The sequence below is a fragment of the Pinus tabuliformis genome, chromosome 8, assembly GCF_031772625.1.
Source record: "Pinus tabuliformis cultivar Carrire ecotype Pingquan chromosome 8, CPIR1, whole genome shotgun sequence".
Classification (NCBI taxonomy): domain Eukaryota; kingdom Viridiplantae; phylum Streptophyta; class Pinopsida; order Pinales; family Pinaceae; genus Pinus; species Pinus tabuliformis.
The window spans coordinates 1,651,213,441-1,651,228,307 of NC_142294.1; the positions used below are offsets into that span (position 1 = coordinate 1,651,213,441).

The window sequence follows — 14,867 nt, forward strand, 5'->3', positions numbered from 1 at the left end:
GCAAACCAAAAAAATCAGAATTTTTAATTTTATCCCAAACAATCTTATAAATAAATAAGGAGCTAATTTACCTACAGCACTTCATCCATTGCAAGCTGCAACATATTAACTGCCAGGCCAAACCCCGTCTTAGACTGAATAACCAGCGCATTTAATCAAGTGGGAAACCCACTCTAGACTAAACCAAATGAGTTCTCATATCAAAAACCCAGTGCACACTCATGCGAATTCCACTCAGATCACTTCATCATGCTCAGTCACCAAACCTGTTTCCGATAGATTGCTTAGAGCGTTTTTACTAAAGTCGCCTCTGCACTTCATCAATTGCAATTCACTCACTACACTGAATCTTCCCAGATGCATTTGAACAATATCTTCATAGAGGATGTTGGTAATTGCAGAATACGTCACAGTCTTGGTGTCAAGCCTTTTTTAGGATCTCATGTAATAGTACATTGGCCTCTTGGGGTGTACCTTCCTTGCATAGTTTATCCATGATGATGTTATATGTAATCATATCAGGGGCATGACCACTACATTTCATCTGATTAAATAATTTTATTGCCTCCACTTTGCAGAGTCCATCCATCAATATGCTGTATGTAACAACATCAGGGCTCAAACCCTGTTTTGGCATCTCATAAAAGAGTTGTTGAGCCTCCTCTATCCTGTGATGCTTGCATAGTCCATCTATTAATGTATTATAACTAAATAGGTCAGGCCTGCAATTTTTCTCCGGCATCTGTTGAAGTAGCTTCTTGGCCTTCTCCAGATTACCCACCTTGCAAAACCCATTTATAAGTGTATTGTATGTGATTTCATCGGGTTGATGTTCTATTTGCACCATAACATCTAACAAGCAAATAGCTTCTTGAAGCTTTCCTTCTTTGCAGAGTCCATCTATAAGAGCATTGAATGTGATAACATCCGGATTGAACCCCTTATCCAGCATCTCATGAAGCACTCTGGTGGCTTCCTGCCATTGCCCTTTCTTACAGAAACCGCCAATAAGTGTATTGCATGTGAAAACGTTCGGGTATATGTTTTTACTGGGCATTTTATAGAAGAGCTTCCTAGCCTCGTCCAACTTGCCTTGCTTGCATAGACCATCAATAAACGTATTGTATGTGACAATATCATGGTGTATGTTTTTTGTAGGTATTTCATAGAAGAGCTTCCTAGCCTCATTCAACTTGCCTTCCTTACATAAACCATCAATAAGCACATTGTATGTGACCACATCAGGGAATATGTTTTGGTTAGGCATTTCACCGAAGAGCTCCCAGGCCTTGTCCAACTTCCCTTCTTTACAGAAACTATCCATAAGTACATTGTATGTGACCACACTAGGGCATACGTTTTTGCTGGGCATTTCATAGAAGAGCTTTCTAGCCTCATCCAACTTGCCCTCCTTACAGAAACCATTGATAAGCGCATTGTATGTGACAACATCGGGGCATACATTTTTGTTGGCCATTTCATTAAATAGCTTCTTCGCCTCATTCAACTTACCTTCTTTACAAAGGCCATCAACAAGGGCATTGTATGTCACAACATCGGGGCATATGTGTGTGTTCTGCATTTTATAGAAGAGCTCCCTAGCCTCGTCCAACTTGCCTTCCTTACACAAACCATCAATAAGTGCACTGTATGCGACGAGATCAGGCCGTATATTTTTGTTGTACATTTGATAGAAGAGCTGCATGCCCTCATCCAATTTGCCTTCTTTGCAAAGACCATCAATCAGAGTAGTAAACGTAATAACATTAGGGTTATACCCTCCTTTTAAGATCTGATACATAAGTTTCTTGGCATCTTGAAGCTTACCTTCTTTGCATAGACGATCCATGAGGCTCGTGAACGTGATTGTGTTAGGCTCATGACCCTTTTGCAGCATAACAGCCAACAACCCGAACGCCTCACGGGTTTTCCCTGTCTTGCAGAGACCATCTATCAGGGTACTATATGTAAAAAGATCGGGAAACTGTCGACTACCCATCATTTGTTTGAAAAGTTTGACAGCGTCCTCCATCCTGCCCTCCCTGCAAAGCCCTTTCATGAGGGTATTGAATGTTATGACACTTGGAATATAGCCATGTGCTTCCATTCCTTCAAACACTTTGAATGCAGAATCCATTCTACCTGTTTCACAATGACAATTGATGACGATATTCATAGTTATCAAATCCGGAACAATGGCTGCTTCAGTCATAAGTCTGTAAACAGACAACGCTGATTCATGCCGTTTCCCTCGGACTAGGCTGCTCAATAAAATATTACAGGTGACGAGAGTCGGATTAGATTTCGATTTAGATGAAAGCAGATGCTTGAAGATCTCCACTGCCTCTTGAAGCCTGTTGGTCCGACAGAATGTTTCGATGCGCATTTCTGTAGTGCCATTCGAAGCGTGGAATGAGCACCGAGGAACGATGCAAGCAACTGAATTATTTTTGCATATGGAAAGCATTGCGTTCCTCGCTGTAGTGGGCACCATGGTAATGTGTTGAGTGAGTATAGTGACAGTCAGATTGAGAAATTGGTAGGTATAACACCCGCACGTTATAACTCTGGACGTTGCTGCATTTTTGTGAAAACTCAGTACTAATTCATTTCACTGTGATCCCAGCTCTGGGCTTCCATTTCCCGGTACTCGCATGGTCAACCACAGAAATATAAATACAACCTTTTCGGCCTGTGCTTAATCAATCTACTCGAAGAGAAGAAAATATATATAATAAAGTAAACTGAAAATTTGGTTAACTTTTCTTTTAATTAATAAAGAAAGCTCAACATATGATAAATGGAAGAAAAAATATATGTGAATATGAGATAATATTTACATTTGATCTATTTTAAATAGGAGTTGTCTATAATCAGATTTTTTTGGAAGTTTTTGCGGTTTAACCTCAATTTCTTTCGCATTATAGGAGTTGTCTATAATGAGATTTTTTGGAAATTTTTTGGTGGATTTTTCCGGTCAAAATCCGGCAGCAATTTATTGGAATCGCAAGTTTGATAGCTAGTTTCTGCACAATCAAGGCGTCCAAGGGGTTTTTCAGGGTGCTGAATCCAAATATGCAGTTAAAAAACCATTTTAACTGCAACAAATAGGGATTTAACCTCAATTTCTTTCGCCAGATTCCGTCACCGGAATCTCCAAAAAGTCGCATTATAGACAACTCCTTTTAAATATACAAAGGATTTATAATATTTTATTTTTTTGTTCATTTTTAGGTGGGTAGGTGTTCTTCTTCCGGGTTCAACCAGGCAGACTAAGCCAATGACAGAGGTGTGTTTTCGTTCTCTTCTAAATAAGATATATGTTTATGTCCAATTAATGACGATAAAGTAAGTCAAAGAGACGGTTGAGTACACTTATGTATATACAAAATAGAAGAACCAAACTGTCTCCTATAAAAAATACAATGCATGAAGTAAAGATATCTAGGACTTAATAGGTCTATAGGTCTGAGGATGAGACACATCTCTCCTAACATTTGAGGTTGAATGAATAAGGTTGAAGAAACTCAACAATGTCTATTGGCCTCATGAAGAGTCGATGGCAAGTGCAGATTCTCCACTAAATCATGTCTTGGGGATCCACACGCTGCTAATCATGTCCTTGGGATCCACACGCTGCTTAACGTTGGAAGACCTAGTCTGCCTCCCACGAACGGATCTGAGACGGAACTGCTGCTGAGATCTAGTGTAACAGGGTGAGGTCTCACGGATTCTCACTGCTCTGGAGTCTGGATACGTAATGGTATCAATCGATCTCTTAGTGCCCCTATCAGAAGGTAGTACCCTGAAAAATGTGGTGATCCTCTGTGTGGGCTCTGCTCTGATAGGACGCTAAAGAATATGTGCTCGGAACCTAAGAGCCTTCTGCATATATAGGGTCAAACATCTCATCCCACGGATCCTCACTAATCTGGAGTCTGGATACGTAATGGTATCAATCGATCTCTTGGTGCCCCTATTTGAAGGTAGTACCTTGAAAAATGTGGTGATCCTCTGTGTGAGGTCTGCTCTGATGGGAGGCTGAAGAATATGTGCTTGGAACCTAAGAGCATTCTGCATATATAGGGTCAAACATCTCTGATCGGGATACCTGAAAAAGTCAGCGAGGGTCCGAGAATCTCTGAACAAGCAATGAAACCTTCCTCTTATCTCATAGTAGACATGGCATCCAAAAATGAAGTGCACCTCGGTCTCCACTTCCACTTCCTGTAAATAACATACCTCGCAGAGTCTGTTTAGTCTATCCACCTGGTGGTCTGTCTCTACCCAAAGTCTATGAGAACCTACTCTGAACTAGCCGAGAGAAATGCGAAAAGCATGCATCGAGCGGTGAAACGCATACTAGCATCGAACAATGAGCCCCTCACTCAACTCCAAAAAATGCTAAGTGTACACTTGGCATCGAACAATGAACCCTTCACTCAACTCCAAAAAATGCTCCGTATACACTTGGCATCAAACAATGAGCCCCTCACTCATATCCAAGAAGTGGCCCCTCACTCATATCCAAGAAGTGCTCAGTGTAAAAGGCCATCTCCCATTATGTTGCCCCCACCATTGGCGATACCCGTTAGGGCCTTGGACATAGTAGGGTCGCAACCCCAACTCCTTCAGAGAAACCCATCGACATCGATTCTTTTGTCCACAATTTACACCTGCTTCGGACTCCAACCAAGAAAACTGAAATGGCACCTTCAATGTCGAGGACATTCATGCAAACAACATTTTAAGGATTTGTGATGCAAGTGTTTGCTAGCAGCAGCAACAGGTGACGATTTTGAAACCCCGTAAGTCCAATTGGGGGAGGATTCATGCGGTGAACTAGAGGACGACAGCGATGGCGAGAGCGGAGGCGGTGAACGGGCATGCCCAACAAGAGTTTATGTAGGGGATGAGATTTGAAGCTGCGACATGCAGGAAAAATTTGACTTGCCACATAAGTATCCCCAGGGAGAAGAACCGCGGGTCTGGGAAACATTGAAGTAGCCTCTCTATTACTGAAATGGTTCACAGGACTCAAACTCCCATCGTCGTAAGCAGCAACAACAAGCGCCCACTCGAAAGAAACAGCATGACGAAGATTTGAACCCTCGTGATTCTTTGACTTGAAGCCATTCCTCGAACCAACTGAGGCTTCTGCCAAAAGACGCAGTTGTTCAGGTGTATGAGCAAAGAACCAAACCCTGCGACAGCATTGCAACCGTCCTTGCAAGGCTGGGTTCGGTAGCAGAGCGGATGAAGCCAAAATTCAAAAACCTCGTGAGCAAATTCACAGGCATCCCCACGCCTCCAGCTTCCTTTTTATAAAATCTAGACAAGCAGTTCCAAAACAATGAAACCACCTTGGCTCTCTTCGCCTCTCTCTGCCTGGGGATGGTGCCTTCGTAATTCGAAAGCCTTCATCGGTAGAGGCCTGAAGGCGGGTGCCTGCGTAATTCGAAAGCCTTCATCGGTAGAGGCCTGAAGGCGGGCCGAATTGACCACAGTTGGCGATCTATTGACTCCCCAACCTTCCAAGAGATGGAATTATACTAGAGGAAAGTGTTTCAACAAATTTTAGTTCATACCAGGTTGAGATTTCTAATTGTTTTAGTCAGAGTCATAGGATGTTCGCTAACTGGTTATTAATCCTTTAAATGTCCAGGTTTTGGAAGCTAATTTGACAACCGGTCATTCTTTTTATGAGATGTTTTAGTAATGGAAACACAGTTTATTATAATTTTTACATTACAAGTGGAGATCTAGACAATTCTCTAAACATTTTATCATAGGCTTCTTCAATATTTATGAGTTTGAATGTCAAGAGACATGATATATTATTCGATATATGATGTTCTGGTGTTTGGTGCAACTTGCAGAGCTTATTATTCGCAGGCTGAAAAATGAAACGAGTTTCCCTCTAAGGATAGACTTGTTCTTTGATTCAATAATTTACTGTTCACACGCCCAGACAGGTGCTGACATTGTAAATGAAGTTGTATTAGTTTTTCATTATGAATATCATATACCTATGAGGAAAACATTATTAAGGTTTTATATGTGTGAGGATCTGACTATGGGAAGTATTGTGTTATGTAATGCTAATTGGTGGCAAGTATTGTTGGAGCTACATAGCTTGAGAGTGCTCTTCCACAAGGTAGTAATGCACGTGAGAATAGCCGTCAGTGTCTTGAGGTAAGAATCTCTCATCTTCAAAATGCTTTGCATCTTTGCTTTTTTATGTGCAGTATTTTCACTTGGTGATTGTGTCGGTTTTGAGGCTTTGGCTTAAACGAAGAATTCTTCCAGAACTTGTTCGGCATCGTTACATGAATGAGATTAGATCTTCAAATGATGATAGAGTGGGTGTTATCTCATTAAGGCGTCCCTCTAGAGTATAGTGTGTTGCTAATGACCCAATGAGGGAAATTGAAGGGATGTTTGATGAATATGGCAGGTAATCATGTCATATTTATCTTTAACATAATTAACTCTCATTGTTTTATGCTTAGAGTCCATTCTAATATAAATTGTTTTGTTCTTTCAGTAATACAACCTTGGACTCTAATATAAATTGTTTTGTTCTTTCAGTAATACAACCTTTCATTTACCAGGTTTCTTGATGCCACATATATTTGAAGATGGCGAGGAACCAAGTGCAAATGACTTGAAGGATGAGAATAATTCACCTGTTGAAGTTATTAAAGTGCAAGAATAGCCAACAGAGAGTTATGTTGATCCTATGGAAATACATCGGCACATCTAGGAAGATATTGATGGTGAGCTTGAAATGGAAGATGTCTCCCCTATAGAGATCATTATATGCCACCAATGATAGCACAAGAGATTGCTCATTTCTCCTTACCTCTAGAGCAGAGTATCATTTGCCCTCCTCCCCCATTACCCAACGATCCACCTCCGTCCCCTCCACCCTTGCCTACATCCCCGTGTCCTCCACCACCCAAACCCAATTCTCCCCCCTTCTTTGCCAACTTCTCCCATTATTTGCCCACCGCCTTTGCCCTAGTGATATGCTACACCTTTAAATATAAGTGTTTGCTTTGCTCATGCATTTTATGCTAAGTTCATGAAGTATGAAATTAAGTGCTTTTGTAATTTGTATTTCATAGAAGATATAATGGTTGCTTGTGGTTGTGAACAGGACTCTCAACTTCATCTCTTATCTGGAAATACTTAGCAGTCTGGACAGGTTGTCAATAATGTAGTAGTGTTTGATTCTTATAGTTCTATAGGCTTTCCATCATCTTAGATACATCCTGGCCAAAATATTGCATCTTTCAATTCTACAAGGCCTTTTAAGTTTTTATAGAGTGACATTCCCGGGGTCCCTCATGGTGCACCTCTAGTCCAACATTTGCAAATAAGTAATATTAATGTCTCTTATATTCAACAGCCATACTATACACTGCCTCCTACCCTAGCAGCATCTAATTAGTTGTCATATATAAGGGTTGAAAGTCGACATCCCTTGCAACAAGTTTGGTTAGATTCTTCTCCATCTCCTATTCCTGAATGTGAGAAAATATATGCTCAAGATGAACAATAGAGATTTCTCCAAAGTGATAGAAGCATAAGTCTAGAGGATCATTTGTTGAACCAATAGGCATAAGGTTGCAAAACATTATGTACAAGTTCAACATTTAGGCAAGAAGGTAATTAATAACATAAATTAAAGCTCTAGCATTTGTGAAACAAATGACCTGAAAATAATTGAATAGTTTGTGTATTTATTGCTTGGTTCTAACTATATCTATTCTGAATTTTTCCTACAGTCAACCCTGGAATGCCTTGGCCAGCTGGAGGAACACAATATTCTTGTGGGTTGTAGCTACCAACACAGAACCAAATGACCATAACATCTGGAATTCCACAACCAAATATGGATATGACATTTAACACTTACTCAGGTAGGCTGTAGGGTTAGCAGCCAACTTGGTTGTCGGTGTTGTATATTTTCTTGAGCCTCAATAAATTTGTTGAGGGGATCTTAATTTCCATATGTTAGACTAAAAGTAAAAACTTGCTTCTCTGTGAATGTAGCTCCGATGAATCACATTTTGATCCATATGTCTAGATATGGTATTTCTTCTGCAAATTCTTGGAGGCATACTTGATGCAACATATAGGAAATGAAAGGTGTGAAATCTTTTTGAGATTTAATATTCTATTTTTTGCTTTGCTTATAGGTTTATGATGCATGTATTGTATGCTTTTTTATATGAAGTTTTTGTCAATGTTTTAAATTCCCTTGTTATGCATTTTAATAGATGTCCCTACTTTAAGTGGAAGCAACTAAGTTATGCAATGTGCAAGTTTGTTCCTCAAAAGAACCGGTGAGAGAAGATTCGTTATTCTCGAGAAATTGTAGATTTGATGTATGTTGTTAACTTCCTTAGGCTTTGGATATTGTCAGAAAATGGGTTGATGTTAACTGTATATACTATAACTTGCATCATTATCTGCATTTTGCATATGCATATAAAATTGTGCTTCTCTCATTCTTTCTGATAGCAAGTTTCCCAAACCTCAATGAATGAGTCATATGTAACATTAAGTGATTGAATCACATATCGTAATTTGAGTCTTGTCTTGGCATGATGTTGGATTATAATCTTCTAATCAGAGCATATTGTACATCTCCCTCAAGGATATTCAATATACATAATAAATATAAAAATCTCTTCCAACAGTTTGCCTTCTAAAGGAAAGAAGTTTTGGAATTTGTTGGAAAAAGCAAGAAATGTTAAAAATAGCATCAAGAAAAATCCTAATTTAATTTGTCCTTGAATTAAATTGGGAATAAAATTGTAACTCCACATCTCATGACAACTTGTAATAGTTAACTGAGTTAATTTGACTTAGTTAGCTCAGTTCGTTCAAGTTGAGGGTCTAACTAGAGTCATGTAGAGTGTCTTCTGCAATTAGGAGCACTAGTTGAGTTTATTTTCAGTTGTAATTATTTAATTCAATCTAACAAAGTTAAAGTCAGTTAAACTAGTTCCAATTGATGGAGGAATTAGTGGGAGGTCTAGTAGTGGGGTGCAGCCTGCAATAGTGGGGTGTTGTCTGTCGAACAGTGGGGTGCTCCCTAAAGTGCAATGTTGTGTTGCCTGCAGTGATCAACCAGTAAACTGAAGATTCACTCATAATTAACTCATACATGTTAGATCAGAGAAAGACCCAATTGAGATTGGAGTTCAGGGACAGTGTACTATCAGTGGTAAAATCATCTAAATTAAACTGATGGTGTATGCAATCAAAGGAAGGCCTACGAGGATTGCACAATTCATAATTGTGGAATTTCCCAATTAAATAGAGGCTAATTCCCAAGGGAACAACGCAAGGAAATAGGGACTTGAGCAAGCAAGAATTTGGCTAAGTATTGGTTTGAGCTTGTCTGGGAATCAGTGAGATAGATAGAGATAGTGCAGAGGTTGTTGGGGCTTGAGCAAAGCATTGTAATCTTCTCATATTTTCTGATTAATTGAATATACAGATAGCAAGGGTTTTTAGCTGTGGCTTTCCCCATAAAATCATTGTGTTCTGTGTGATTGAATTTTTTCTCTTGTATGCTTCATGATTTCTCGATTGTTTTATTGTTTCAATTGATGAGTAGAGTAGATTCAAGTCAATTGTTTTAGCATATTACAATTAGAAATTTCCACAACATATTTCTTAGTAAAAAAATGGCAATATTGAGTTTAATCTGTGGGTTGGAAGCATTAGCGGTGGGGGATGAGGTTCTTTTTTCCAAAGGGATCATTGACATTTTCATGTAAGGATGGCATCCTTTATTTACTTGAACAACATTGATGGGTAAATAAGATATTCCAACACATATAAGAACGTAAAATTTCGCTCCATAAGCAAATATGTGTAAAATTAGGAACTGCTAAATATTGATTTTATCAAAGGCTAGCTCTAGAAATTAAGAACATTCCACTACATTGAAAAAACATTATTTGCATATTTACCGGTATGTGATGTGTCAATTGTTATGGCATATTGATTCTCACATCTCAGCAGGGATTACTTAGTAGACATGATATCATGTTCGATGTTACTGGTAGAAAACACACATGAATGATTGTTGAAACTTGAATGGTCTTCTATGTAGTTTGGCCTAATGACTTCCATTGGAATAATCTCAATAATGAAATTTGTGTAAATAATGATTTGTACCATAGTATGTGATTTGGACTTGACCTATTATGTTGTCGCAAAAATTATGAATAAATATTTTGCGGTTTAAAGTCATTTTATATTTTGATCATCTAGCATTTAACATATTTAATTGGAGAGTTTTTTATGCAAACGAGCGCTTGGGGAAAGTGGAGATGCGCTTGGTGAAAGTGGAGATGAAGTTCTTTACTTTTCACACTGCAAAGGTTTAGAGCATATAGCCGCATGAAAGGTAATCTTTTTGATCTAAAATTTATGGTTCTACTTAATACCAGTTCTTTGATGGTAATCAATAGTGGAGTGTTAGTTGGGAAAAGTTGAGGAATGCAATGTATTTTTCATTTTTATCATATACCCAAAATGACATTGTGACATGCCTAAAATTGTTATATTGTGAGTACAACAATATTGATTTAGCTATCTCAGGAGACAATTTAGAAGTAGTGTTTATCTCTAGACAATAAATATACATCAAAGATTGTTCATTGAAGATGTTTCTTCTAGGAAAACAGATGCCTATAATTACTTTAGTTGGAAAAAGTTTGGGTGAAGTGGAGTGAAAATGTAGAAAACAAGCACAAACTACATCAAATGGTTGAATGAAGTTAGAATAGTTATTTTCTATTATATTACAACAGTAATGCCATGAAATAGCCAGAGTATCAATAAGACGAGCAAAGGAGCCTTACAATGTAGGAAGGAACCTTGATGAGAATACAAATAGGACTCTTTGTTGTTTGTATCTTCTCTTTTCTCTTTTGATCCAAGTTGGAATCTTCGCCAGAAATTAGAGAAAAATGTTTATTGTGAGCCTTGTTTAAGGGCTTTCTTTGTTCTTGTTGTTGAACAACTGAAGACATGAATGAAGGGCACTTGAACTTAATATGCATTGGTACATGACTGTAATAAGTAGACTCAAATAGGATAAAGACAACTTACGAACCTTGCCCATGAGGCGTAAGGCTAAGATGATATAATTTTTTATTTCAAGCGTGGAATATAAAATATAAAGTTTTTTTTCTTAGAAAAAGGAATTTACAAAACCCATTTTCAATTGAGTTGTTTTTACAACTCCGACAGAGTCTTTGACGCACTGTAGGAATTACAGGGTTTGATGGAAATAAATCCCTAAGAATTATTATACAACGTCAAAATATGCAAAATTGCATTATTGATGGTCAAAATCATGGTTTTTCATAGCCGTATTCTCTCAAGGTCCTGCACCGAGCTTTGTACATTTGCAAAGTTTCACGCAAGTCCCTATCACTTAAAAGTGTCAACGCTAAAAATTCTTACTTGTAGGTTGCACTGTATTTTCCAACACGACTCAAACATAATTAGTGAAAATAAGGTATGTGTTGAAGAGTATTCAAAAGCAAATACCTCTGAAAAGATTTTGTATGTAAATAAAAATATTAAGCTATTAGGATTTAGGAGAAATCACTATAAAATGTCAGGAATGAAGGCTTACAAAATACACAAAAGACTTTTAGGAATCCAAAAAACCACAATTTTGAAAAAAAATATATGTGTGTGTGTGTGTGTGTGTGTGTAATGTCTCCTAGCTCCTTTAAATCTTGGAGCACTGATCAGGTGCTCAAGTTTATGCTCTAAAATCAAAGTTCGTAGAATGGAATGGAAATTATATGGTTAGATATACCTCAGTGATCTGAATCCAATGCAACTCATTTCATCGAAAACAGAGTTCGGATACTCCCAAAAATGAGTTATGATCAATTTGCTAAATAGGCAAAATAAGTGCACAGTCAGCGAGTTCAAGTCTCTTCAACCAATTAGGAGGCACAAAGTGTCACTCTATCGTTGGTCCCACAAATCGGCCCATCGCATCGCATCGCATCGGCATAAGTATTCTATTAAAAATCGGCCCCTGGTCCCACTAAGATGCGATATGTGATATCACATGGATCGCATCGCAAAACTGCATTGCAGGAGGAAGTCTTGTTAAGAATCACCCTGCCTGCGCCAATAGTGAAAAATTGATATATACCGGACACAAAATTGCTATGAACCGTGGTGCATAAATCTTTATGTTCGTCATCGCAATTTTTTTTAAAGGAGTTGTTCCATCCGTCTCTTTGCCCCGCCAATTGTGATTGCGATTTCCGAACCGATGGGAAGTATGGCTTCGATGGCCGAAATGTGGCAAATTTGGCGGATTTTACGCCGAATTTGATGGTTAGTAGCCGGAAAAGGGGAATTTGTTGAGCAAATTGTGAGAGAACAGGGAGAGGTCATAACTTCTTCAGTTCTTATCCAAATTAGGTGAACAAAGTGTCAATTCTAGCAGTTTTGGCTATTCTGAACTCATTGAGACAGGTTTGAGAGGCATTTGAGCATTGTAAACACAGTTTTGTTGTAATCTAGAGCATAATAGAGAGGCCCAAACATTGGAAGCTGGACCAAGGAGACATAGCCCAGGAGGGGTGAACTCTTCATCAAATCTTTGTGTTGTGTGTTGTATTTTAATGTTATTTATTGTTATTTTGTTGGTGTTCATCATATGTTTTATGTTTAATTGTTTATAACATTTACATAATAAAATCTCATGGGAATCAGTTAATTAAGCAAAAATGGTGAATCCTTAAGCACTTGATAAGTAAATGATAATCATCTTGGGTTTTATTCTGAATGGGGAACTAACACAACATTACTAATCTGCTCCATTTCAGATCAAGTTGGTATCAGAGCACTGATTTTTGTTTACTAGATTTGCTTGTGCAAAGGAGTATTGTTTGCTAGTTTTGTGTCATGTTAACAAGGTTAAAAAAAAAAAGGAGAAGGGAAGTTGGTTGAAAGCCCTATAGTTAGCTCAAGTGGAAGAAGATCAAGGTTACCAAAGTCTTCTACACCAGTACATCCTCAAGTTGCAGAAGTTGCAATTGACTCTTCAGATACCATGTCTCATGAAGGAGAACCTACCATGACCGATGATGAAAGAGCATTCAAAAAGGCGTTTTTTAATATGACTGGAATGGTTAAGGTCCTCTGTGAAGAGAGGAATGGCAGATTACAAGGAGAAAGTTCCATTCCTCCCAATGGAGAAGGTTCTTAAGGAGGAGGTAATGGAAAAGGAGGTAATGGGAATGGAGACAAACCTCCACCCTCTCCACCATCTTCTTTGTCTTCTTCTTCACAAGAATCTTCACACTCTTCCACTAATACAACCCTTACTCATACTCATCATCATTCTTCAAAAGGAACTAGTAAATCACCTTTTCTAAAACTTGATATTAAATTCGAGTTGCCCATGTATAATGGTGAAGTGAATGCAAAGAAGTTTGATAATTTGATTCGTCAATTGGAAGTCTATTGTAGGATTCAGAACCTTCAAGAGGATGATATCAAAATTCAGTGGGTTTCATTGAGAATGGAGGGTGCAACACCCATTTGGTGGGAAGCAATGAACCAAGACGAGATCAAAAAACATGGTAAGATCTATATTACTTGGTTTGATTTCATTGCTACTATAAAAAGACAATTCTACCCTTTAGCTCATATGCAAAAAGCTATCATGAATTGGCAAAATTTCAAACAGTTAAAAGGTCAAAATGTGCAAGAGTATACTGAGGAGTTTAGGAGAAGAGCTCTTATGCTAGGAGGAGACTTGTAGTCACACGATACTTTGCTAAAATACATAGGAGGTTTGCATAGCTATCTTCGACACACCATTATTATGTTTAATCCAACGAATCTTGATGAAGTTTGTGTTCAAGCTACACACCTCGAAGTAAGAGGGAACAAGGTACAAGAAAAAGGTAAGAAAACGTCATTCCAGAGTGGTGAAAAAGGAAAGAAATCTAAAGGAAAGCAGAAGAAAAATGCTTATGTTAAGAGAGAAGAGGAGAAACCTGTGTGCAAGAATTATTTCAAAGAGGGCCATGATGAAGTGCATTGCTGGAAGCTTCATCCTGAACTAAGACCGAAGAACTTTAACAATAAAGGGAAACAGAAGACAAACGTTGTTGTACAACAAGACTTGGGTTCTGACTCAAGTGATGAAACAAATATTACAGCCACAATCACTAAAGGAAAAGTCGTGGAAAAAATAAGCAAAGAGGAAGTCGTGGCAAGCACCAGCGCAACAAATAATTCCAACAACGGTTCAAATGAAGAAAACGGAATTGAGTTGTTCTATATTAGAGTTATTCCAAACACACCAAGATTAATACGATGTTTGACAGTGGATCCTAGGCAAATTTAATTTCTACAGATTTGGTGAAAAAGTTAAATCTGGAAACCATGCCTCGTCATAAACCGTATCCGTTGGGCTAGATAACCAAGGATGCAAATCTTCAGGTCACAAGGAATTTAGATGATATTTTGATATTCAGCAAATCACGAGAAGAGCATGTCAAGCATGTGAGGAAAGTGTTGGATGTCTTGAAAAAAGAACAATTATTTCTGAATATGTCTAAATGTGAATTCGGGAAAACTTCCTTAGTGTATTTAGGCCACATAGTTGGAGGAGGTGAGATGAAGATTAACCCCTCTAATGTTTCGATTATTGTGAATTTGGCCAATACCCAAACCAGTCACAAAAGTAAGGAGTTTTCTGGGAGTAGCGGAGTACTGAAGGAAGTTCATTACCAATTTCTCTTCCATAGCAGCTCCACTACATGCTTTGAACAACGTGAATGTTGTCT

The 14,867-nt window shown here is 38.2% G+C and overlaps 2 protein-coding genes across 8 annotated transcripts in view; one reads left to right on the forward strand and one right to left on the reverse strand.

Moving 5' to 3' along the window:
- Positions 1-2,702, reverse strand: part of LOC149242511 (uncharacterized) — an 80,110-nt gene extending 77,408 nt beyond the window's left edge. For both annotated transcript variants that reach the window (XM_089367696.1, XM_089367695.1), the window contains exon 1: positions 72-2,702. In XM_089367696.1, coding sequence (XP_089223822.1) covers positions 422-2,494 — 2,073 coding nt within the window. In that variant the 5' untranslated portion in view covers positions 2,495-2,702 and the 3' untranslated portion in view covers positions 72-421. The remainder of the gene's footprint in view (positions 1-71) is intronic.
- Positions 2,703-4,578: 1,876 nt separating this feature from the next.
- Positions 4,579-8,160, forward strand: LOC149242512 (ENHANCER OF AG-4 protein 2-like). Of its 6 annotated transcripts, none has more exons than XR_016246641.1 (6): positions 4,579-5,591; positions 5,880-6,195; positions 6,310-6,457; positions 6,592-6,779; positions 7,794-7,928; positions 8,062-8,160. XR_016246641.1 is itself a non-coding variant. In XM_089374266.1 (4 exons), exons 3-4 carry the CDS (start codon positions 6,420-6,422, stop codon positions 6,716-6,718), a joined length of 165 nt encoding a protein of 54 aa, XP_089230392.1. In that variant the 5' UTR covers positions 4,579-5,591; positions 5,880-6,195; positions 6,281-6,419; the 3' UTR covers positions 6,719-6,732. The 6 variants fall into 6 exon arrangements, 2 of the variants coding, with proteins under 2 accessions (XP_089230392.1, XP_089230391.1); XR_016246642.1 differs by having other exon boundaries at positions 5,880-5,975; positions 6,117-6,195; positions 7,794-8,155; XR_016246640.1 differs by having other exon boundaries at positions 4,579-6,195; positions 7,794-8,155.
- The last annotated feature ends 6,707 nt before the right edge of the window (positions 8,161-14,867 follow it).

Coding starts and splice junctions, on each gene's coding strand:
- LOC149242512 (XM_089374266.1), top strand. CDS start 6,420: ATGAGGGAAATTGAAGGGATGTTTGATGAATATGGCAG. Junction 6,458..6,591: donor ATGTTTGATGAATATGGCAG/GTAATCATGTCA, acceptor TTGTTCTTTCAG/TAATACAACCTTTCATTTAC.